Genomic DNA, 22,638 nt, shown 5'->3' with positions numbered 1-22,638 from the left:
ATGGCCGGTTGAAAGAACAGCGCAGAAGGCAGCCAGAAGGATTACGACCTAGGTGAGAAGCCACCCGAAGGCTCAGGCGCCAAAAATGACGTAAATGTGAATGACCTGGTTCCAAAATTGTTTCTGTCTGACGCGTTGAAGTACACGTACATCACACAGTAATTTATATGAGCCACGGCAGAAAAGGGGACATGAAAGACCATGGCAATTCCTTGCCCTGGCCTTGTTGCAGCCTGATCTTGAGATTCCTCCACGATCACCACGAAGCGCAGGCGTGAGTAACCGGTGAGCACAACGAGTCAAGTGAACGGCTGGCCACATGCATCTCACCCAACGCAGAACGCAGCATGATCAGCAATCGACGGGTTTGGCACTGACTATTTTCTGTCGCGGTCTCAGTCGCTGCCACCAGATTGTCTATGAACACAATGTGCCAAGAAAGAAATCGCAACTGACGGTTGCCCGACTCGAGACTCACCAGGACGCATGCCCCAGTGCGCCTCTTTCCCAGTTTTCCATGACTTCCCATCCTTCTTTGACCTATTTACTTGCTCTCTTTCGCCATTCTTCGCCAAACGTTGTATCGTCAAGTATAACTTCCAATTCCCAATGCTTTTGTCTTTTCCGGACTTTTGCCCTCTGGGTATCTGGGTCGTCGGATCGTTAAAATGCCTCCCAGATTAACAGGGTAGGACTTGTTCATTCATGAACAAACGAAATTCGTTCCAATCATAATTTCAGAATTCCTCTGCCCCGGTCAAGAGGTCGTTTGCTGTCAATCTCAGCCTGGTTGATGCAATACACCGTCCCACCATAGCAAAGTGATGCACCGCTTGTTGGTACCGTTGCCACCTCCATCAACAACATGCCTCGCCCTCACTGACCACCTAACGTGCCTCAGGCGATGGGAGCTGTGATGAGTCGGCCGGCAATCCCAGCGCCCTTTGTGTCCCCCAACAACGATCCTCCAATGGTCTAACGCCCGGAACCTTGCGGGGTATCAACTGGGTCGGTCCCAGAATCATCGTCGGTGGGTAACACCTTGATGCGGCTACCGATCTTAGCGGATCGGGTCTTTGAGCTCAAGGGCAGCTGGTATTTGATGACCCCCCGAACAATAAGATCAAACGGATGTTGTAGCACTCTCTCCCATCTCGCCGATCCTCCCACTTCCGTCTTGTTCCCCGGCCTGGCGAGCCGAATCTCGCCCACCGAGGAATGATAGCTGTGACGAAGCGGTGAAGACTCAAATACCAAGGGGGAGTCGAACTCAAGAACTCTGCCCAGCAACATTTTTTGCGGGCCTGATTCAGGATCGTCTATCGGATCAGTGCCCTCGTCGACTCCGTCATTCGATTGCCATGGAGGCCAGTCAAATCCCAAGCTCTTTGTATCTTGACGACTGGCCCAACGAAGTCGACCCTTCTGCGCTTGGTGCTCCCAGCTAGACGTGGTCCCCACATAAGGACTTTCGGCAAACAGGTTGACGTCGAGCTCGTTCACCGTAATCGCAAACAGATTCGTGTTAAGCGCTTCGACCTGCAGGTCCAGCATCAATTCCTGCTCAGATGCAAGCACGTTCTGAAGATGTTTGATGGAGACATCCAGCAGTGGCCTGTTGAGTGCCATGACAAATGTGCTGATCCCGACACAAACGATGAGAATCACCAGACCAAGACAAATGCAACTCAGCCATCCGCCACAGTAACCCCGGTCGAGTGGTTCGTTATAATCGAGGTGTCGGAAGGTTGCGCTGTGAGGCCGACGACTGTGCCGGGTGCGATTGACCCGAACAGAACCCATCAAAGGCGCTCTTTCATCGTCGGCTGCGTCGTACGGATCGAAGGCCTCCCCTTTGCGCGGAGTTGCGGGAAGCCGCCCATTGGAATTTCTAGGACTGTTGGGTCGGGAAAATCGTGACAAGTTATTCGTAGAAGACCGTGGTGAATTGGGCTTGTTTGCTTGGGTAAAGGTTGAGTCTGCGTCCAATATCGAGGCGTGGTGAGGCCGCCCGTGACGAGTAATATGGTGGTGACGAGGAGTTGAACTGGTGGTGCGCTGACTTCCGCGTCCTTCTGGCCCTGACTCCCCATCGAGATGATTGTTATACGCGCTATTGGAAAACTTCATGCTCTTCTTCCCAGGTATCGCCTGGCTGCCGCTGCGTATACCATGCTTGCTACGATTCCCAAACTGTTCTTGACTGGCCAGCGACGTGGCACTCGGAGTTCGAGAATGATGACGAGCCGGCCTATTGTCGGGCGGGTTGGATTCATAGACAAAGGTCTCGTCCGAATCATCCGATTCAGCTTCATCAACCGCGCTGGCAACCCTTGCCTCAAACAAATCAGCCTTCGAAGTGATCGTCCCGGTATGGATTGATGGTGTTTTGCGAGACTTCTCCTTCTTCTTCTTCGGCCGGATGGTCTCATTGCTGGGTTTGGTTCTGACACTGCCATTGCCGTCCCTATCCCTGCCACTTCGGTCAGGGCCTAGCAATTGAGGCATGGATGTAACAGTCTCTGTCTCCACAGTCATAGTCCTAGGAGGATCCGGTTGCTTCGATTTAGACCCTGTAAGGCTGGTGAAGGAACGTTTTGCTAGGTCTGAGGCCGGGCGGGAACTACTAGGAGCTCGCGATCTCCGACCACCCTCAACCTTTGCCGCTCCACTCTTCGAAGGGCCTTCACCAGCACTTCCTTCACCATCTTTTGCTATCGGTTGTTCCGGCCTAGACTCAGTCTTCTGATCGAGAGAGGAGACATCCAACTTCTGGTCTGGAAGCGACGTCATCACAGGGCCAATCGAAGGTGTGGTTGGGACGCTGTTTTCCGCCACCGTCTCCAAGGTACTTGTCACCGTACTTGCACCTCGAGCTGAGGTTCTTGTGGTGTGTGGCCCAGTGTGTTCTTGAGAATCTGGAACATGCATAGCAGCAGTTTGATCGGGATTGGAGGCCGGTGCAAGTCTCTTCAGGGAGGTGTTTGACGGTGTTTGATCCGCCTCATTTCTCTTGCTCGAAGGCGTTCTTTGCGCTGTCTTGGACGGTGGAGGAGACTTCAGTCGGGGGGAAGTGGGCCACGAGGGTGCACCTTGTGGAGGTTTCGTTGGTCTCTCCGACGAGCGGCCACCTTCGATCACCGAGTCGACGCTGGGGGGTTGTAGAATGGGCCTGTGGGCAGATAGGGCTCGTTGGACTGCTGCTGCAGAAGGCATCGTGGACAGAGATCCGGTTACCGTCGAATTCCGAGTCGGGCTGAATTCCTGGCTGCCCTTGCGCGATCTCGATAGCTGAGGTATGCTGGATACACTGCGCGAACTGCGGACGGGAGACGTCTCGCGAGATATGTTCGCCTCATCGCCGGCTGCCGGCGGAGGGATGTTATCGGCGGGTGGTCCTAACATGGTGCAGGGCAGAGAGACAGGCAGGGCGTTGTGCTCTCCTTTGTCCGCCTACGATCCGGACAGGCTATCTGTGAATGACAAGTGGATTCGGAGTGTGCAGGATCATCGCGGCAACATACGCCGAATGGGAAATGGGCAGGATGACTGTTAAATTCGGGTAGGGTACTCGTTCCTGGAGGGCATCGGAGACGACAGTAGAGGAGCGAGGCGAGTAATTGCAGAGAATGGACTGCGTGAGGATGGCAGGGATCGAGAGTTGTAAATCGTGGTGAGAGGCAAATGGAAGACGGACAGAATGGGGATCCAGGATGAAGGGATGAACCAACAACAATATCGCAGGCGGAAATGGACAAATGGCGGATGGGAGAAAGAACCGGGGAAGCCACTTGCCGGTCGAAGCTGGGTGGATTCCGCGTCCGCATCGCCGTCATGGTTTGCTGCCACAGCAGGCGACCCCCCAAACTGTGGCTAGGCGCCTGCTGATAGGTGGCTTGCCCCCGTTTAGACTTCACTAAGGCCCTGCACCTGCAGTCTGCAACGTGGACATTGTGCTTTGCCAGGTGGCCCTCCCGCTGCAAGCCTCCAGGCCGAGGAAGGCTTCGACGCACCACAACGTTCTGCCGCCACTTGCTCATCGATCCTCAGCGTCCCGACCTTTGTCGCCCGCAGTCGTCCTCCAACCATATCGATTCGAGCGCGATTAGCGTCACTATCGCTGAAACGGAGCTTGGGTCCGGTGCCTGTGCCTGATCCCCGACCGTTTTGGTTGCTGACATTGGTGCTGTGAAGCTAGACGCTTTTCGCAAGACCCGACTTTTCCGCAAGTCAGGCACTGACTCGCCCGATCATCAGCGCGAGTCGTCGCATGCACCATGGCTTCCAAGAGCACCTTTTCCTATGCTCAGCGTGCTGCGAAACACTCGAATCCTTTGGTCAGAAAGCTATTCGAGACCGCTGAGAGGAAGAAAACCAATGTTGTCCTCTCAGCGGACCTGGCCACCACGAAAGAACTTCTGGCCATCGCTGACAGTAAGTTGACGCTTCGAAGACCCCCATTACAGCGAGACACAAGTGAACGAACAGTAAGGCGGCTGTGAATCTGATGCCAAACACCCGGAGAAGCCAACTTGCCATATATGTGGAAATTGATTTGAATCGAGTCTGACATCGATTACCCATCATGTAGGCCTCGGACCTCATATTGCAGTCCTCAAAACGCACATCGACATTCTCACTGATTTCGGTCCGGCTACCATCCGAGGTTTGACTGAACTTGCCCAACGGCATGACTTCCTTCTCTTCGAGGACAGAAAATTCGTCGATATCGGCAACACAGTCCAGAAGCAGTACAAAGGGGGAGCTCTGATGATCCATGATTGGGCCCACATTGTCAATGCTACCATTCTCCCTGGTGAAGGTATTATTCAGGCCCTCGATCAGACCATCCGTGAAGGAGGAATCACTGAACGGGGCATTCTGATTCTGGCCGAGATGACCTCCAAGGGCTCACTGGCCGTTGGTGAATATACTCGACTATCGGTCGAGATTGCAAGAAAATACCCGCAGAGCGTCTTGGGCTTCGTGTCAACAAAGGAGTTGTCCAGCCATTCTCCCGACGCCACACCGGAAGAGGACTTTGTAGTATTCACCACTGGTGTCAATCTTTCCAGCAAAGGAGATGCTCTGGGCCAACAGTATCAAACGCCCACAACTGCTATGGCAGGAGGCTCGGATTTTCTCATAGCCGGACGAGGCATATATGGTGCCAAAGAGCCCTTGACTGCGGTCAAGGAATACCAACAGGCAGGCTGGGAAGCGTACGAGCGCCGTGCGAGCTTGTCCCGCAGTGGATGAGCAGCGACTAGGACGCCGCAATGTGGTACAGCGAAGATAAATTGAAGCCGGACTAGGCCCTGACATGGCATTTTATTGAGCGTGTTCTGCCCAAGAGGCTGATGGTCAGGGTGTCAGGAAACTACTCGAAAGGGTGGATTAGGTACTCCGTACTCCTCATCCCCGGCGCTGGAGGATCGCATCAGAACATACGGAGGATCAGTTCGCGGACCCACTACAGCCCATGCTGAGGAATTTATTTTCTCTCTGCAGACTACGGAGTCACCCACCCCGGAAAGGGTGTGCATGGCGTACACGATCCGTCGTCATCTCGAGGCGGACGTGCAGCGGTACCGATATCACCTCGTGATGTCCTCAGGATGTATTTAGAACTGGGAGATATTAGATAATCTCGCCTACCTCTCGTTAGAACGAAGACAATTTCTCTCGAGCAAGAGGGGGAGGAGAAATCCGGATCCCGCAAGATTGGGACAGGCTACAGTTAGGCACCGAGGCTATCGCTCCTTTCGGATTAGCTTTGTTTTTCTTGGCGCTCGTGTCCGACGCGTCCGAGTCGAAATCTTTGCGCCCGACTTTCATCGACGTGTCAGCGAGGCCTTCTGGCCTGTGAGTATTGTGTACACGGGAGACATTGAAACCCGAACAGAACGCATCCAATTTGATCCAGTCGCCAAGCGCTGCGGTTTCTCGATCCAAAAATCTCGGACCTGCTTTGACAACAAACAAATAACCGTTGCGACGAGCGCTTTACCTTTCGCCACAAACAAATACCCGTTGCTGTCACCAGTAGCGCTTTCCGCGCACGCGGTCATCCGGACCCTGACGAAGACCAACACACCAGCAACATCAGCAGTTGCGACCCAACTGATCCGGCCTTTTCCTCGACCCGACGATCAGGGCCCTGGTTTCTGCCTGCCTCAACCGTCACCAGACAAGTCTTGCCGATTCCTCCAGTCTGCCACCACTCCACCTCTCGACCTCTTGACTTCCGATTGTCCTCCCTCCATATCCATCTGACAGCCAGCCACAGTCGCTCAGACGAGCCCTCCGACATCTCGATATCGACTCAATAAGCTACCACCACTGCGGTAGTCACACATCTACATTCAGACGCTATCGCCCAGTTTCGTGACTCCGGCCGGAAACCATCTTCACCTCCTCTCCGGGCGCCTCGTTTGTCTGGCATCTCGCCATCTTGGGCGCGTCAACGATGCGAGGAGCCCAGTAGACTGCTCCAAAGTGTTGCCCCCCAAGGTATCTCTCGGACATCAAAGAGTTTGAGTCACAAACGGTCTTGTCGTTAGTGCGGTGCTGGGGTTCATGGCAGAAGTTGGGACAGATTTCATCTAAAGTGCTGTGACAAAAAAGAAAGGGAGCCGGGGGTCAAGCCATGATGACAACATATTCTCCTCATCACGAGGAGCGCTCGCCGAAGAGTATTATTTCCCACTTCGACCCCCAGTCCGCCATCCGAGAGATCCGTCGTTCGTTGTCGCGTTCTCCCTCCAAGAACTCTGAGTTTCGGCATCAACATTCGTTAAGGTCTCCGGGACCCGGCAATGCGCCCTTCTCCCCATCACCACTGTCACCCTCAAGGAACACAATTTCAGAGAGCAACCTACTCTTTGCAAGCATGGGTACTCCTCATCCAAGTCGACCTGCTTCTACCTCGCGATTCCAGCGTCCTGCCCTTCGAAGAACGAACCAATCCCATGGAGTGACTCGACTGCGTACATCCCCGAGAAGTCCAACGAAGCGAGCTCTCGCGGATTCGAGCGATAGCGGTAATGCATCTCCAATACCGCTACGCAAAAGAAGCTCAGCAGAGGCCGAGCGTGAACTTGCTCTGAAATGCTTGACTGCAGGAGAAGAGAAAGAGAACGACAAGTCTCCAGACGAGCCATTGAGCTGGAAAGCTGCGCATACCCGGCAGGAAAAGAGACGGAGTGGCGGTACTCTCATCACTACCGTTGCTCCTTTGAGTCCCATGAAGCGGTCAGAGGGCTCGAGATCGGATGAGACACCAGCTTTTGAGAGTCCTTCAGCCAAGCGAAGAAGCCTTCATGGACCAGGCCTCGATTTTAGCATCTTCGAGTCCGACAGCGGAGATGGAGGTCTGTTTGGTGACAGGCGGGCACAAGACGACAACGATTGGTTTGGAAGCAGCTCCTTGCTATCGTCGACTCGATTTTCAACAATCCCTAAGCGCTCTTCGTCGCTCCGGAAATCGACCATCCAGCAACGACAACTTGACCGGTCGAGTAACCTCAAATTCAACCAGTTCATGGACGTCGACAGACCCTTGTTCGATACAACGCCGGTTAACCACTCCAAGAAGGAGACCCGAATGTCCCTTGACAACCATGTCGAACCCTTGCCTCGAGATAGCCCTTTCTCCAGTCAAGGACAACTTCTGAGCGCTTCAGTACATCCGGTCACTACACAGTCCCGTCATCCTCTTGCACGGACCATGACTCAGTCCGTCCAACAAAATGATGATCAAGACGATTCGCCAACACATGAACCAATTCATCGACCTACCAGACCTCGTTCGCATGACTTCTCGAAGTCTCTACCTGTCGGTTCTTCGAGGCCGGTGCCGTCCTCCGACGACCATGATCTCTCTTCTCAGGCATCTTTTGCAACTCCCAGCAATTACAAAGCCGCCAAACCATTACCCGCTGCTTTCATGTCGACCGGTCTAATCTCCAAGAAGAACCGCAATGCGGAAGACCCAAATGCTGGGTTACCCAAAGCTCACATGCCAGATACACCTTGCAAGAGACAACCTCCGCTCTTTCAGAAGGATGAACAATTCGCACCAGCTAAGAGTGCTGTCAACAGACTCACTCGACAATCGTTTGGGCTTCCTGCCAGTCCTCTCGAGATGAGCCATGGTCCTTCAAAGGTCTCAGCATTTCCCTTCTCCAGGAGCCTTGGAATATTCGGTGCTCGTTCCTCCAAGCACAACCTGCTCAAAGAGGGAAGCTTTGCATCTATCGAAGCTGACGACAAGTCCACGGGTCGTTCACCTCTCAGCCGTGCCAATAGTCAGTCGACAGACTCGGACTACCCTCCAACGCCCACCAAACACCTGACTGAAGCCGACAATCGAAACTCGGTGTCTCCGTCTCCGCATCATCCCGCCGTGGGTGCTCGTCAGTCTGCCCGTTCTTCAGCTCACGGGATTCGCCTGTCAAGTGGTAAGTTGTCTCCCATCATGGCATCGCCAGGAAGCGTCGACCGGGACAGTGATAGCGCGATGGAGGACTCTCCATCGGCCAACCTGAGACCAAAGTCGTCGCTGAACGCCGTCTCTACTTCATATTCCTCTTTCATGAAAGGTCGTACTTCGAGAAGCGTTGGGCTCCCAACTCCTTCGGCGGGAAAGACACTTTCGATTCCAATTCTTGATTCGCCCGCCTTGAAACGTGCTAAGATGATATCTGTACCACCAGTAAGCCCAAGGATGGAAAAGGTGGATCGTGGTTCCCCCCATACGCCTCTAGACAGCTTCTTCCCACCGGATCCAAGTGGTCTTACGATTTCTGGCCGCGCCGAACGTCCGCCCACGAGGCAAAACAACCTACCACCCATGATTCCAGCAACACCTACCGGTCCGAGAGAGTACTTCTCCAACTTCTCCAACCGCCCGAGCCTGAATCTTGCTTCGGCAGACGCGACGAGCATTGACGGCAGCTTGACCTCGAGGTTCGAAAAGGTCGATCTGATCGGCTCTGGAGAGTTCTCCCAGGTCTATCGAGTATCGCAACCACCAGAGACATCTCCATATCACAAGATCTACTCTGTATCCGCAAATCGACCCTCATCCAGAAACTCTGTGCCTGAAAAGGTGTGGGCTGTCAAGAGATCCCGATATCCTTACACTGGCGTTAGAGACCGTCAGAGGAAGATACACGAGGTTGACGTGCTCAAAGCTCTTGGACAGTCTGACCATATTGTGACATTCGTCGACAGTTGGGAGGAGAATGGACATCTCTACATTCAGACCGAGTTCTGCGAAGAAGGCACGCTTGACGTCTTTCTTGCACAGGTCGGCTTGAAAGCGAGATTGGACGACTTCCGCATCTGGAAGATCCTGCTTGAACTGTCACAAGTGAGTCTTCGCCCCAACGTTCTTTGTAGAGACTAGGACTGACATTCCGCAGGGCCTGAAGCATATTCACGACACAGGCTTTATTCATCTCGACCTCAAGCCTGCGAATATTCTCATTACTTTCGAAGGAGTTCTCAAGATCGCCGACTTTGGAATGGCGACTCGATGGCCGGCCAAAGCAGGAATCGATGGCGAAGGCGACCGCGAATACATCGGGCCCGAAATATTGATGGGCAGATACGACAAACCCGCGGACATTTTCGCCCTCGGTCTGATCATGTTGGAGACTGCTGGAAACGTCGAGCTACCCGACAACGGTGTGTCCTGGCAGAAATTACGGAACGGAGATATGAGCGATGTCCCGAGCTTGACGTGGAGTTCCGCGACCAGTGGCATTCTCAGAGATGCTTCAGGCAATCCTGTCTCCCGAGAGAATTCATTCGATATCAACCTTGATGCATATGAGGGAAATGTAGAGGTTTTTGATCCGGAGAACCCCGAGGCCTTCGCGGCTCAGACCCAAGAAAAACCTACACGCTTCGTGCGCAGTGGCGAGCTCGTCAATCCACCTCAGTTCATGATTGACCCTTCACATGAACAAGCACTGGAACGGGTTGTGCGATGGATGATATCTCCAGACCCGGCCGACCGTCCTGTTGCCGCGGACGTCCTCAACACTGAGGGAGTCAGATGGGCCGAGGCCAGACGCCGTGCCGGAGCGACTGTGTTCGAAGGCAATTGGGGGCCAGCGGATGACATTCTGGCAGAGGATGCAGAAATGATCGATGTTTAAGCTATCTAAGCGGGTGATTCAGAGCCCCTGGATAGCGGAACAAAAATCGTTTCTTGGACACGATGGGGAGTTGATCGGACACTCAACAGCATGGTTTCTGGCAGAAATTTGTCTTACGATCGAAACGACATTCCAACAATCAGCTCACAGTATCTTATTCTGGTTCTGACTAGTTGTACGTCGTCGCCGCTTGCGAAACAGGAGATTTTTTTGGATGGCATCGCATCACTTTGTGGTTGTCATGATATGCACCTGAGTTACGGCATCACCCATCATGTCGACCACGTTCATTTTTGCATGATGAAAGAGCTCCCAAGACGGAAAGACAGAACTTTTTGGTTAATCGAGAACACAAGCTATCTCTCAGGTGGATCGCATTAGGAGGAACAGCACAAACTTTGGTGGCATCAGCGACATGGTCTCTGCAGCGGATAGATCCATGTATCTGAATCAGAGGAGAAAGCGAGGAGGGTAGGCTGGATAGGGCAGGGCAGGGCAGGGCAGGGCAAGGCAAGAGCCAGGGATTCGGCCCACCTATGTAAGATTTTTGAGCTGCAGTTTGTTGAAAGTATACTACTGCATGCATTTGCCGCAAGGGAATGAAATGAATGACATGACATGATGATTACGACTCTGATCTGCCCTGAATGGGTGATAACATCCTTTCTTGTTGTCCCGCGAGCGACACCGAGAACGTTGTCCTTTGTGGGTCGGACCGAGTGATGTAGGAAATCAACTTTCTGGCGGTGGTTCTCAACGTCACGAAGGAGGTGGTCCAGATCATGAGCACGCGCACGCATTGAATTCGGGAGGCCAGGACATCGACCCCTTTCCATGAAGGAACAGACGTGCAGTCGATCGATTGATTACGCGTAGTAGTAATTAGCGGTAATGGTAGTGGTATCTCAAGAACAAATGGAACCTCCCCAAAGCGAAGGGACCGTCATCAACTCCAGTGACAGATGCACGCTCAAAACTCCCCATCCCCTAATTGATTCCGTCAATAGCAAAGACAAAGAGTCCTAGGAACTCCGAGTCAACAAAATATTACACCTCCACGCTCACCTTCTGCCGCCTTAAGTGATCAAAACCGCTTTGTCACTCGCTGCTTTGCGTGTCGTGCGCAGCGGCGGCAACCGTACAATCGGTCTGTACTTCCTTCCCATCGAGTTAACCGGATGAAGTGTGCAATTTCTATTGCTTGAGCATCTTCTTCTTGTCGGGGACGTCCGGGTGCCCGTTCATCTGGGGTGCGTCCTTGGGAGGCATCTGCATCATCCAGTTCGGCAGAGTGATTCCAGTCTGGTCTTGGACTGTCGACAGCAATGGAGGCAATGACTGCATGATGTTCTTGATCGGGGCGATGCCTTGACCCATGCCGCTGCTGGCGTCTCCTTCGGCACCGGTGTTCCATACCGTAATCTTGGGTTGGAGACCCTGAATGGCCTTTGCGTTGGCCGTGGCGAGTTTCTCGTACGTGTTCTCCTTGAGCATCATGTACTGGAGCAGGCCTTGCGGTCCGCCAAATGCTTCGGCGAGGGCTTTGAATGCCTGCGCCTGTGCCTGGGTGGCTTCTGCCTCGCGCATCTTGGCGTGATACATGGCGTCGGCTTCCTTCATTTGACGCTCGACGTTGCCCTGGATCTGCTTTTGCTGCTTGAAGAGCTGGGCTTCGGCATCTTGCTTCTCGGCATACGCCTTGGCGTCGGCGGCTTTGAACTGCCTGTATTGTTCGGCATCGGCTTCTTGTTGGACCGTCTCTCTAGCGATTTGCGCTCGGACTAGGTCTTTGGCACGGAGACGCTCGAGTTCGGTGGCTGCCTTTTTGGTTTCAACGTCTTTTTGAAGTTCGGCGTCACGGGATTCGGCCGCTCTGCGAGCTTGGATTTGGGCCATCTGGATGCCCATGTTTAGTTCCGTCTGTCGGTTTGTAAGCTCGGCATCGGCCTGAGCCTTTTCGGCTATGGAGAATCGTTAGTATTTGTTTTAAGGCTTTGGATGACTCAGGAATTCACCTTTTCGCTTCGTCTCAAGGACAGCAGTCTCTGCCTCGATCTTGGAAATCTCCTGCTTCGTTTGACCCTTTCTTCCGGCTTCACCAACTTCACCCCGCATACGAGCTTCGGCGACATCGATACGTGCTTGGTTGGATGCCCCCTCGTGGGCTTTCCGCGAAAGAAAGGCAAAGTACTCGGAGCCGGGAGTATCCTGGAGTTCTTTGACGTTGGCGTTGTAGATGCGTAGACCGAACTGATCGAGTTCATTCTGGACGTTTTCAATGACCTGCAGGGTGATTAGCATGAGATTCGTAGGTTCCCCGGTTTGTACCGCACCTTTTGCTTGAAGACTTGGCGCTCCTTGAAGATTTCTTCCATGGTCATACTTGAGACTATAACACGAGTCTCACCCTCGATGATACCCTTGACGATGTCCTGAACATGATGTCTCTGGGTCGGTACGATAGCTCTGCCAGGCCGATTTGCGTTGACGGCTGTCCCGTCGGGATTGCCGCTAAGGAGTAAGGCATACTTCTTGAGAGCTTCGGGTTTGTTGTCGGGACCGATGGTGAATACGGCAGGCAGGGCAAACTGAAGCTTCTCGATCGTCATGGCTTGCAAGTTGAGGGAGAAGTCAAAGGGAGAGACGGAGATGCGGGCAACGCGTTGCCATGGGTAGACAAAGGCCTTCTTGACGATGCGAACATCGTCGACGCCAGCACCCGTGACAACGAGATATTCGTTGGCGTCGGAAATGTGGTACCACATGCCAGGCATACGGATTTCGGGTAGATGGAAAAGAGTGTTTCTGATGATAGACCAAGGATTGGAGGCGTTGACGAAGAAAGTCGCTGTTATATCAAGCTGATACGGTGCTGCTAGTTGTTCTGAAGCGGAGAAGGAAGTGACACAGACCCGTCACCGAGAAAGTCTTTGATGAAGGGAAGCAGGAACAAACAGCTCAAGGGAGTGCCAACCTGATATATAACCACCGTCGCCTAGCAAGCACGGCCTCCAGCATAGTATTTGCCAATAACAGCGTCCGTGACAACCGGTGGAAGCAAAAGTTAACCAGCCATGCAAAGCCTTGGCTCGTAGGCTACAGATCGTCCGTGATTCCCATGGGCGTGAACCTCGTGCTGCGCTTCGGCGTATAACTGGAGGCTTTCAGTGAGTCTGACTCTTTGATTCCACTCTGTGACTGTTCGGTCCATAGGCCAAGAGGAAAGTCCCATACACATATTGAGCCAGCCCGAAGCAGGTAAGACGGGAAGGGCAGAACGCCCTGCAGGCTTCCGGTAGTGGGAGACGGAGGAAGCAGGCCGGGGCCCAGTGTATCACAAGGACAGCTGCCGAGAAGCATAGTTTCATCTAGATACCTTCTGCAGCAGAGAAGATGGTCGAGCATCGCATGCGTAGTGCAAGTCGCTGCGGCTGTTTCGGGCGCTGGGCTGCGTGGCTGTGCAAAGAGCTAATTAAACGATGGGCAAGGCAGACCACTGGGGGACCACTGCCTTGGAATCGCATGACGTACCAAATCGCGGCAGACTAGGTCCTAAACTCTGTCAAGGAATTGGCGGCAAGACATGCTGGACAGAGGAGAATTCATGGAAGACTGAAGCCGAAAGGGAAAGTTGTTGGACGTTCGATTCGTCGCAGCTCTGGCAACAAGTGCGGCGTTCGGCGACATGAAGCCGACGTCAGGAGATACGAGGTAATTACACATCGAATGGTGCGCCCGACTACGGACGGATAGAGATCCTCTGCTGTTGCATTGCCGTGGTGATGTTGAAGTGAATGGAAGATCAGTGGAGAGTGTGAAGTCGCCTGGAATGAGCCTCTTTTCCGTGGAGCACATTCGAGACGCGTGGGGGTTAAAGCGGCAGTGCCGGATTAGCCGAGAGCGCCTTGTCGCCCCCGTGTGCAGCCTAAAGAGTACCCCAGTACAGTTCTAGAAGGCCCCTAGAAGCCTTGGCCGCTTTGTGAACCCCACCCTCGTACCCTCGTATTCGCTTTATTCGTCGGGCACCTGACAGACTTGCGTGCGGCTTTGAGCCGCAGATGTGCTTCTATCCACGCTCACTCTTAACTTTCCAGGTAGCGTACTCCATATTTGGGCGAAGTATTTCGTGCCCGCTTAACGGTCACCGGTCTCGCGGACGGCGCCGGCAAAGTCGGCTGGGGCTAGTTCGCCTAACCTTCGCATGCCGGCGAGAGCAATTGCCAGCTCCGTCAATACTAGTTACTATCGCCAGAGGCAGTGAGTGACTTGCAGACAAGGCATGACGTCCCGACTGTGCGCATGTGACTCCTCCTAATCTGGATTTGTTGGAAGGTGAGAGTCTTTCCAGCATGTACGGCTTCTGCCAGCTATACTTCCGCGTTTTGACGAGCATCTTCTCTCAACCAAGGTTGAAGGTTCTCAGAAGATGTCCAAATCAGACCATGGCCCCTCGGGCCCGGCCGACCGCATCCCTACGTACGAAGAAGCGCTGGCTTCATCCAGCAGTCATCCCGTAAGCTGGCCGCGGAGGACAACGTCTAACGCGATAAGTATCCGTGACGAACGGACCCGGCGAGTCGTCGAGGTTGTTACCAAAACCATCATCCCCAGCTTTGCAAACCACGTCTCGAATCTTTGCAACCACATCACCATTGTCCTCGTTCCTGCAGACAGCTTTCCAGCCTCCAAGACAGTGACGGAGCAGAATGTCGTCTCCCCACCACTGCACAGCTTCAGGACAACGGGTAATGTGGTGACCCTGTCCGGAACCGAGAATCGTGCTTCATTCTGGACGCAGCAGTCTGTGGTGCAGGAGCTCGATCAAATACTGAGGAGGGAACTCTCAGGCTCCTCGCCAGCTGCACCACCCAAGCTTGCGGATGAAAAGACTCAATCCGTACCATTGCCGCCGCTCCAAGTCCAGCCAGCACCAGGAGCTCAGCTTCCCCCTCGACCAAGCAAGCAGTCATGGCTCAAACGCACTTTCGCCTTACCCGGCGAGGACCACGACCCGACAGGCGAGACAGGCAAATGGGATCTCGGCTGGCGGAGTCCCGAACCTTGTGAGACGAATACAGACCAATTTAGCCGGACGTCGCAACGGAGAGATGGAATGAAGACACTACAAGCCGACGAGGTATCAGTTCAGACCAAGCTTCAAGACGTTAGTTTCCGCACAGAGAATGAGATGGGGCTCCTTGAGACTACGACCGTCAAATGCATATGGATCGAAATCGAGGTGGGCGTCTAGCCCAGTTGAAAGAGGATCGCGTATTGCCCATTCGCTGTCATCAGAACAAGGAGGCTGTAGCGCCACTCAAATTCTAGCCGTGAGCCTCAAATTCGTCTCATCAGCCCCGTCAAGACCTCGAGGCAGTCACGGCACAAACACCGTCCTCTCCTTCTTGTTTCCCCAGGCAGCATCCACCTCCTCCAACTTCCTCACCGTAAGCTCCATGTCCGGCAATTTGGCCACCGCATCAAGCAAATCCGGCAACTCCTTGGCGAACTGGCTCATGGCCCACGCCCCCGGCCCGGCGCCCCTGATCGTGACATTCTTACTGCGCAAGACTGCGCCCGGAAGCGCGATATCATTGCCTGCCACCGTGCCAATTTGCACGAACTGCGTCGGCACAGAAGACTTCAACTGGTTCAAGAGCGCCACAACGGCCGGCCCGTACAGGTAGTCCAGGATCAAATCGACATCAGCCAGGGACGAGAAATCAGTCTCACCAGGATTCGTTGCAAGGACGATCCGCTCGTCGAGGTCCGCAATCGCAGCCATTTCCTTCGCATTCCTGGCGACGCCGACGATTTTGCCCGCGCCCTTGGCTCGCGCGAATTGGACGGCCACTTTGGCTGAAATGGCCGTCACGCCCATGATCACGACAGTAAACCCCTTTGGCAGCTCTGGGTCCACCCGTCCTGCAAATGCCATCCAGCTGCTCATGCCTGGGTTCGTGAGGCCGGCGATGACCACCGGGTCCGCACCCTCGGGAATGGGCGTGACGCTCTGCTTGGGCACGGCAATAGACTCGGCAAAGCCGCCGCCCGTGGCGATGCTGTTGAAATAGACGCGCTTCCCGTCAGCAGTCTCGCCGACACCATCCGCGCCCGGGATGTATGGCATGGTTGTGGTCTTTGTGCTGTAGTGCGTCCCTGCTGCTTGGGCGCGGACAAGCTGGTGGAGGCCCGAGGCCAGGACTTTCAACGTGATGGCGTCATCTGACGATGATGGCTCCGGGTGCGAAGAGGTGAACGCGGGGGCAGCACCCCAGGAGGAGACAGTGATGGCACGCATGATGGTGTAGAACACAATCTGAAGTCGTCCTGACCTTTCTGGTGAGAAGGGGCGTGTGTGTGTGTCACAGTTGGAGCGAGTACGATGGGGAGTAAGCGTGTAGATTCCGAGTACCAGAGCGCTTCCAGTCAATCGATAGATAGCAGGAAGCAGACCATCCAGATGAATCAATCGGGGTTTGGACCTTTGCTTATATATATGGCATTTATACCATCTCCCAGCCTGTGTACGTACTCGGACTAGACTCCCAGGCTTGATCAATCTCGACTCAGCACACCCAATGAAAGCCCTCGAGGATGGCGCATCAGGCCGCATTCAAGCAGCCCACTCCACCCCCTTCCTCCCTGGTGCATCCGCGCACGCAGTACGTAACCTGCGAGTAAGTCGTTTTGCAGGCCACCTCAAGGCGACGAAGCATGTGCCAGCTTATGTAATGTCGGCCGACGCACGCAAGGCACGACTCCTCCCTGCCTCTTGATAGGCTCGACGCTGGAAAGGGAAGCCCGCGGCCACGTGCTGGGTGGTTGGACCGTCGCCGAGTGTGAGTGTTCCGACGTGATCTTTGTCATCGTGGGGTTCTTCCCATCAACTTTGGGTGAAAGGGTCAGGAAAGGAGGAAGCGGAAGATGGGGAGAGCAACGTTACTGTGCCGTCTCAATGACGTGTGAAAAAGTGCTTACCTACATACTCGTATACTACATTCACGTCTGCTGCGAGTATGACTTCTGGCTGCTGTGCTGCATGTATACTATGGTGTGATCCATCAAGCCACGCTTCGGCGTCAAGCTCAAGACTCGGATGAAGATTGTCTCACTTCACTGTCACGTCGAGGTGAGGTACTTTGTATGGCCCAGCGAATCTACGAGCAAGGAGGAGGTGATTTTGCATGAGCACGATCACGATCACGACCTCGTTACCTTCCTGGCAGGAATCGTCTCTAGGCTCTTCTCTTGTAGCACGATGTCCTGCACCCACTGGGTTTAATGGACTTGCTATAGTGGATTCACTGTCATAGCCACGCTGTAGTCGATATACCACAACCAGCCATAGTCAACTGCCTCGACACTCACCACACAAGGAACACAGGAGAATCTGCGCACCACAACACACGCTCTGGCGCTGACACTTTTGTTAGACCCGCGGCTCGAATGCCCCCTGCCAAGAAATGAGATCATTTCTCTCGTCCTCGACTCCTCAGTAACTCCAATACAAACACACCACAGTTGATAGTCGATCCAAGGGCTGCCACCACCAGCGATCAACATGGCACGTTCCCAAATCCAGATCGCCATCTCCTCGCTCCAGCGGCTCTTGAAGGAAGAACAATCGTACTACACGGAGCAGGCACAACAAGAAGCACGCATCGCCAAGTTGGAGAATCAGGCCAACGACAATGACGAAAACCACGAGTACCAGTTGAACCAGGAGGTGAGTCACCAATCAAGTGGCTGTGCAGGGCCCGGGATTCAGCACAAATCTGTGACCTTCGCTCTACGCAAGACGGTGGATCTCCGTGGCTTTACAACCCTTTTTTCTAACGTTATGTCTTGTCATGTCTCAGCGCAAGGCACTGGAAGAAACCAAGGCGATGATTCCTCAGATGCGCGACCGGATCACAAACGCACGGGAGAAGTTGGAGAATATGCTGGTCAGTCACAGTTACTCTGCTGGCCTTGGGGAATGCAATTCCACCGGAATCCGGGTGATTAACCTTAGCCTAGGATACCGCCACCAATGAACAGGAGCGAGATGCCGCGGTCGATATTCTCAAGAAGGCAAAGGACGCGCAGAAGGATGATCCGATCGCCGGAGGGCACGGCACTACTGCTGTGAACGGCTCGTGAAGGCCATGGCGCAGTATCCAGCAATGCTGTGGGACGAGCTACGATCGTAACGAAACTACCGGGGCAGGGGACAGACATATTGACGTGAGGAGGAAGCATGCAGTGCAACGGGCGTCTACGCTCTATTTGGTCCCCTTTATGCTTTGCGAAACTTAAGAATCCCGATCACAGATGGTGGGGCAAGCCGTTGTGGAGGAAACCGAACGGTCACTGGGCCGCGTCTCTCGAGAATCGAATTATCTTGCCAGACACCCTCGACGTCAGATGGAGTTAACGTTTCTTCTAGCCGTTGTCCAAACTTCGCTCCAACGTTTCTCAGCTCGTGTCCATGGCGTCTGTGTGCTCGTTTACTGGTTTGTCGATATCCCCTGCAGCCACCACATTTTCTGTTGGGACCGTCTCTACCGCACCTGCGTCCATATCGATATCCTCATCACCATTGCGCCTGGGTGTAGCGCCTTCTGGTACATGCGAGCGGGGAGTTTGTGCACCGCTACCTCTCAGTCCAGAGGGTCGTGGTGTAGGCGCATCGTCCATGGGTCTGGGTGTGCCCATATTGGATAGGCCGTCTCTCTCCCTCTCACCGTCCTCTCCGTCCTCTTCTCCGTGGTTGTCGGTCTCTGCGTCGGGCTCCTTCTCGTCTCGTATTATCCGTCGTAGTCTCATTGCCTCGCCCACAACGTTCTGCAACTGTTCCCTCCTTTCGGCCCAGGCAGAGTTCAACTCTCCGCTCTCGCGCTCTAACTCCTCAATCTCAGATCTCAACTTCTCGATGTTGGCATGCTGCTCCGCCCTCGTGACCTTCAACTTCTCGTCTCTCGTAATCTTCTCTGCTAGCACGTCGTACGTCTTGCGGACGGCGAGAGTCTTCTGCGCCTCGTCCAGCTGCACCCTCAACAGGCCGAGGTTGTCGCGCACGTCATTGGCTGTCTGCTCGATCTTGAGCTTTTCTGCGGCATATCGCTCGCGCTCTCGGGTGTTTGCGGCGCGGAGGAATTGGATGCGCGCGATGGAGGACTCAAAGGCCGCGAAATCGAGGATTATATCTTCGCGGAAGCGAGCGAGAGATTGAAGGAAACTTTCGTTCTGATCCGCAGGATCTACTGCTTCTCCGCTGTCGTCTGAAGAAGAGGCTCGAGCGAGAAACGAGTTTATAGGCGTAGTAGGCGCGAGAAGGCGCTTCGACACACGTTTATATGGCCGTTCTTCGATCCCCAGCAGTCGAGTCGCATGAAGTTTGTCTTCAACACGTCAGTCCATTGCTTCCTTTGGCATTTCGCTCTGCACGAACACGCTTACCTTCTTCCGCTTGATCAAGCACTGTAAATGTTGCCATCTTCAGTATCTCACAGACATGCAAGGTACATGATCCCGAATATGCACGGCTCGAAAGTCACGGTATGTCAATATTGCCCTAAAGTCGAACTACTCCGCAGCAGAAGGCTGCATGCAATGTCAACAAGGCTGCGCTATTCTGAATCCGGCATGACGAGGCTGTAAAGTCAGGTCCTCCCCCGCGTGTCACTTCACTCGTACCGCCTGCGGCCATTGTCTGGGTTGACTAGCCTATTCACCAACCATGCGCGGAGACAGACTCGACAGGGAAGTCTGGGTATCTATGTTCTGGTCTCGACTCTCTATCCTGTCCTGTCTCCCTCCATAACACTCACCCACCACTTAACCCACCGCCAACTTCTTACACCTTTTCACTGAACAACCCTTTAACATGCCAGCCGACAGTCTCCTTGACATGGCCCGCCGGGTTGCCGGTCGCAATGTCCACAAGATCACCGACATTGGGGACGTTTCCTACAACATCATCCGCCCGGTGCTCTTGAAAATCGAAAGTCCCGAGCAGCTGGTAACTCGAGTGTATCCGATCCGTCCGCCGTGCCATGCTAATCGTCGGCTAGTACCAACTTGAGCTCAACTCGCCGCAGCTGGTTGGCAACACCAGCGAACTGTGGCTCAACTTTATGAAGCGAGACATCCCAGACTACGAGCTCAAGCCACATATTCCCACCAACCCCATGAGTTGGTATAAAGTGTACAAGAAACTCAAGAAAGAGGCGTCAAAAGCTGCTTCCGACGCCGAAGCCGTCCTCAAAGCCACACTCTCAGGGATCAAGTCCATGAAGGAAGAGAACACCGCAGAGGTAGTCAGCACCGAGAGGGGCAACGCACTATACTCCAGCGCCAACGCCCCAGGTCCGTCCAGGAGAGGCAGGATCATGTACAACTACATGTCCGGCCGAACTGGCTCCAAAGGCGCAAACAAGATGACGCTGATGGAAAAGATCCGCAAGGAAGCAAAGAGCGCCAAGACCGGGGTCATGGGTCGGCCCATGCACGAGCTTCAGAAGAAGCACAACGGCGTCGTCAGTGCGCCAGCGCAGTTCGTCGAGGACGTCAAGCGCATGAAAGTATTACAACAAGTCGAGGCGAGGAAAACCCTCACTCCCCCTCCCAAGAGACCCTTATCGACTACCGCCATGGGCGTGGGCGTGGGCGCCTCCACCAGAACCTCCGCGCCTCCGATGCACGCGCCAGGAAGTCGCCCAGCAAAGCCGAGACCTCACCCCGCCGCCGCCAATGGTCTCGAACCATACGACCTGACCAGCGACCGGGAAGCACGACTCCGAGCTCTGAAAGCGGGAAAGCCAATCCCTCCCAAACCCACGGTTCCAGACTCGGCGCTTCCACCACCTCCAACATTACTTGCTCCGAGACTGCAATCTACCAGTGACGCGAACGGTAGCTTAACTCTCGACTTCCTCGAGTCAGATTCCGACCATGAACCCGCCCAAGACAACCACAAGCCCGGCAAGACACGGCAGCGAGAAGCAGACGACGCGCTCTTCGGCCGCAGCACTACTCCCAGCGTCAAACGCAAGCGTGATGCCGAGGACGACTCTGGCCTCCCGAGAAAAGTCCTCCGACCGGTCAGCGACGACGATGTCTCGCCGCCTTCGCAGAAAGTCTCCCGACATCGCAGCAGTGGTGATGAGGTCAGCCCGTCTCGTAACCTGCTCAAACCGACCAATCCGGATGCGGACCTCCTGGCCCGGTCTCGGAGTCCGTTGAAGTTGTCGCCGGCGTCATCTCCGAGGATGCAACCGGTCAAGAAGCGTCAAGCGCCCAGCTTGTTCATGAAGAAGAAGTAGAGGCAGCAGCAGTTAGCAGTTCACAGCTCACTTTTCTAGAACGAATAAGCAGTATGGGAGGCGGACCGTATTGGTAAGGGGCCGGGAAGAGGAACAGGAATGTAAAAGCAGCATCAAGACACATAATATGGTGTAGAGTCATGAGTTACGTCCGGCCATCAGAACCGATCCGATCCCATCAGCCGTGCACGAATGTTCCACCCAATATTTGACTATGACAGATCAATCACGAATGAGAATGGAAACATGTGGATGGGACCCAATAGGACGATCGATGGATGGAATTTGCAGCATCAAAGTGAGGAGCTAGGGCCACTAGGACGATCAATAGCATTTGCAGCATCAGAGCGAGGAGTCGGGTTGGCGTATACGCTTGTATGCTTGTATGCTTGTATGCTTGTATGCTTGTATGCTTGTATGCTGGCATGTACGCATAGTATTCTAGGTTGAATAATCAGAATCGAAGAAGAACAGAATAGAATGTGCCATCAGACGGACGCACAGTATAGGATAGTCACGAATGACAGAGCAGGCTTAGCACTACAGTACTATACAGCCTACCTAGGTACTCATCGCATGCGAGAACCTTATGTGCTGGCACGCGTTGGGTCTCGGTCGATAGCGAGATAGTTATTAGCTATATAATACTCTGTACTTCTCTTTTTATTTCGGTCAGCCGCCCTTCCTGATACGGATAGTATAGTATAGTAGAGTACAGTATAGTATAGTATAGCACAGCATAGCATAGCATAGAATGGAACGGGAAACATCTCGACCACCTTGACCATCTTGACCAGGTCGTGTCGATTGGATTGTTCAGGCGTTCAGGTGTCCCAAGTGGATTCGTGCACCAGCTGCCGACGTCTACCTCCAGTAACTGTGTAGGTGTAGGTGTGACTAATTATGCCATGGCCTGATCCTATCCATCGAGGCATGCATGGACGCGTGATCAGCCCGTCCATGCATTCAAGCCCGTAACGACGACCGCGACCCTTGACCGTGACCGTGGCCATCAAAGGGGCATGGCCATACTATTGCTTGTCCGCCATCCGTGCGTCGCCCACGAATAGAGTGTCTGCGATCTGTCTACTTCGTTATGCAGACGGAATCATCCTCGGTCTACACAAGTACCTAGGTACCTTTTGTCCTCGCGCGCCGTG

At 54.0% G+C, this 22,638-nt stretch overlaps 9 protein-coding genes across 9 annotated transcripts; 5 read left to right on the top strand and 4 right to left on the bottom strand.

Annotated features, from left to right (window-relative positions):
- Positions 1 to 975: 975 nt before the first annotated feature.
- Positions 976 to 3,405, bottom strand: G647_03264 (uncharacterized protein; the record flags this gene model as incomplete). Its single annotated transcript, XM_008727610.1, has 1 exon — positions 976 to 3,405. The coding sequence occupies one exon, from the start codon at positions 3,403 to 3,405 to the stop codon at positions 976 to 978; it is 2,430 nt and encodes an 809-aa protein (XP_008725832.1).
- Positions 3,406 to 4,277: 872 nt separating this feature from the next.
- Positions 4,278 to 5,259, top strand: G647_03263 (orotidine 5'-phosphate decarboxylase; the record flags this gene model as incomplete). The annotated part of the gene is made up of 2 exons (XM_008727609.1): positions 4,278 to 4,434; positions 4,592 to 5,259. The coding sequence occupies 2 exons, from the start codon at positions 4,278 to 4,280 to the stop codon at positions 5,257 to 5,259; spliced, it is 825 nt and encodes a 274-aa protein (XP_008725831.1).
- Positions 5,260 to 6,649: 1,390 nt separating this feature from the next.
- Positions 6,650 to 10,169, top strand: G647_03262 (uncharacterized protein; the record flags this gene model as incomplete). The annotated part of the gene is made up of 3 exons (XM_008727608.1): positions 6,650 to 8,462; positions 8,718 to 9,376; positions 9,429 to 10,169. 3 exons carry the CDS (start codon positions 6,650 to 6,652, stop codon positions 10,167 to 10,169), a joined length of 3,213 nt encoding a protein of 1,070 aa, XP_008725830.1.
- Positions 10,170 to 11,363: 1,194 nt separating this feature from the next.
- On the bottom strand, positions 11,364 to 12,934 carry G647_03261 (uncharacterized protein; the record flags this gene model as incomplete). Its single annotated transcript, XM_008727607.1, has 3 exons — positions 11,364 to 12,130; positions 12,185 to 12,452; positions 12,503 to 12,934. The coding sequence occupies 3 exons, from the start codon at positions 12,932 to 12,934 to the stop codon at positions 11,364 to 11,366; spliced, it is 1,467 nt and encodes a 488-aa protein (XP_008725829.1).
- A 1,661-nt stretch (positions 12,935 to 14,595) lies between these two features.
- Positions 14,596 to 15,420, top strand: G647_03260 (uncharacterized protein; the record flags this gene model as incomplete). Its single annotated transcript, XM_008727606.1, has 1 exon — positions 14,596 to 15,420. One exon carries the CDS (start codon positions 14,596 to 14,598, stop codon positions 15,418 to 15,420), a length of 825 nt encoding a protein of 274 aa, XP_008725828.1.
- A 126-nt stretch (positions 15,421 to 15,546) lies between these two features.
- On the bottom strand, positions 15,547 to 16,470 carry G647_03259 (uncharacterized protein; the record flags this gene model as incomplete). Its single annotated transcript, XM_008727605.1, has 1 exon — positions 15,547 to 16,470. One exon carries the CDS (start codon positions 16,468 to 16,470, stop codon positions 15,547 to 15,549), a length of 924 nt encoding a protein of 307 aa, XP_008725827.1.
- Positions 16,471 to 17,733: 1,263 nt separating this feature from the next.
- G647_03258 (uncharacterized protein) lies at positions 17,734 to 18,314 on the top strand (the record flags this gene model as incomplete). Its single annotated transcript, XM_008727604.1, has 3 exons — positions 17,734 to 17,898; positions 18,032 to 18,118; positions 18,192 to 18,314. The coding sequence occupies 3 exons, from the start codon at positions 17,734 to 17,736 to the stop codon at positions 18,312 to 18,314; spliced, it is 375 nt and encodes a 124-aa protein (XP_008725826.1).
- Positions 18,315 to 18,629: 315 nt separating this feature from the next.
- On the bottom strand, positions 18,630 to 19,650 carry G647_03257 (uncharacterized protein; the record flags this gene model as incomplete). The annotated part of the gene is made up of 2 exons (XM_008727603.1): positions 18,630 to 19,555; positions 19,614 to 19,650. The coding sequence occupies 2 exons, from the start codon at positions 19,648 to 19,650 to the stop codon at positions 18,630 to 18,632; spliced, it is 963 nt and encodes a 320-aa protein (XP_008725825.1).
- Positions 19,651 to 20,040: 390 nt separating this feature from the next.
- G647_03256 (uncharacterized protein) lies at positions 20,041 to 21,478 on the top strand (the record flags this gene model as incomplete). Its single annotated transcript, XM_008727602.1, has 2 exons — positions 20,041 to 20,175; positions 20,228 to 21,478. The coding sequence occupies 2 exons, from the start codon at positions 20,041 to 20,043 to the stop codon at positions 21,476 to 21,478; spliced, it is 1,386 nt and encodes a 461-aa protein (XP_008725824.1).
- Positions 21,479 to 22,638: the final 1,160 nt, after the last annotated feature.

Source organism: Cladophialophora carrionii (assembly GCF_000365165.1).
Source record: "Cladophialophora carrionii CBS 160.54 unplaced genomic scaffold supercont1.2, whole genome shotgun sequence".
Classification (NCBI taxonomy): Eukaryota; Fungi; Ascomycota; class Eurotiomycetes; order Chaetothyriales; family Herpotrichiellaceae; genus Cladophialophora; species Cladophialophora carrionii.
Note: the sequence above shows the minus strand (reverse complement) of the source record. Positions and strands in the feature narration are given on the sequence as shown.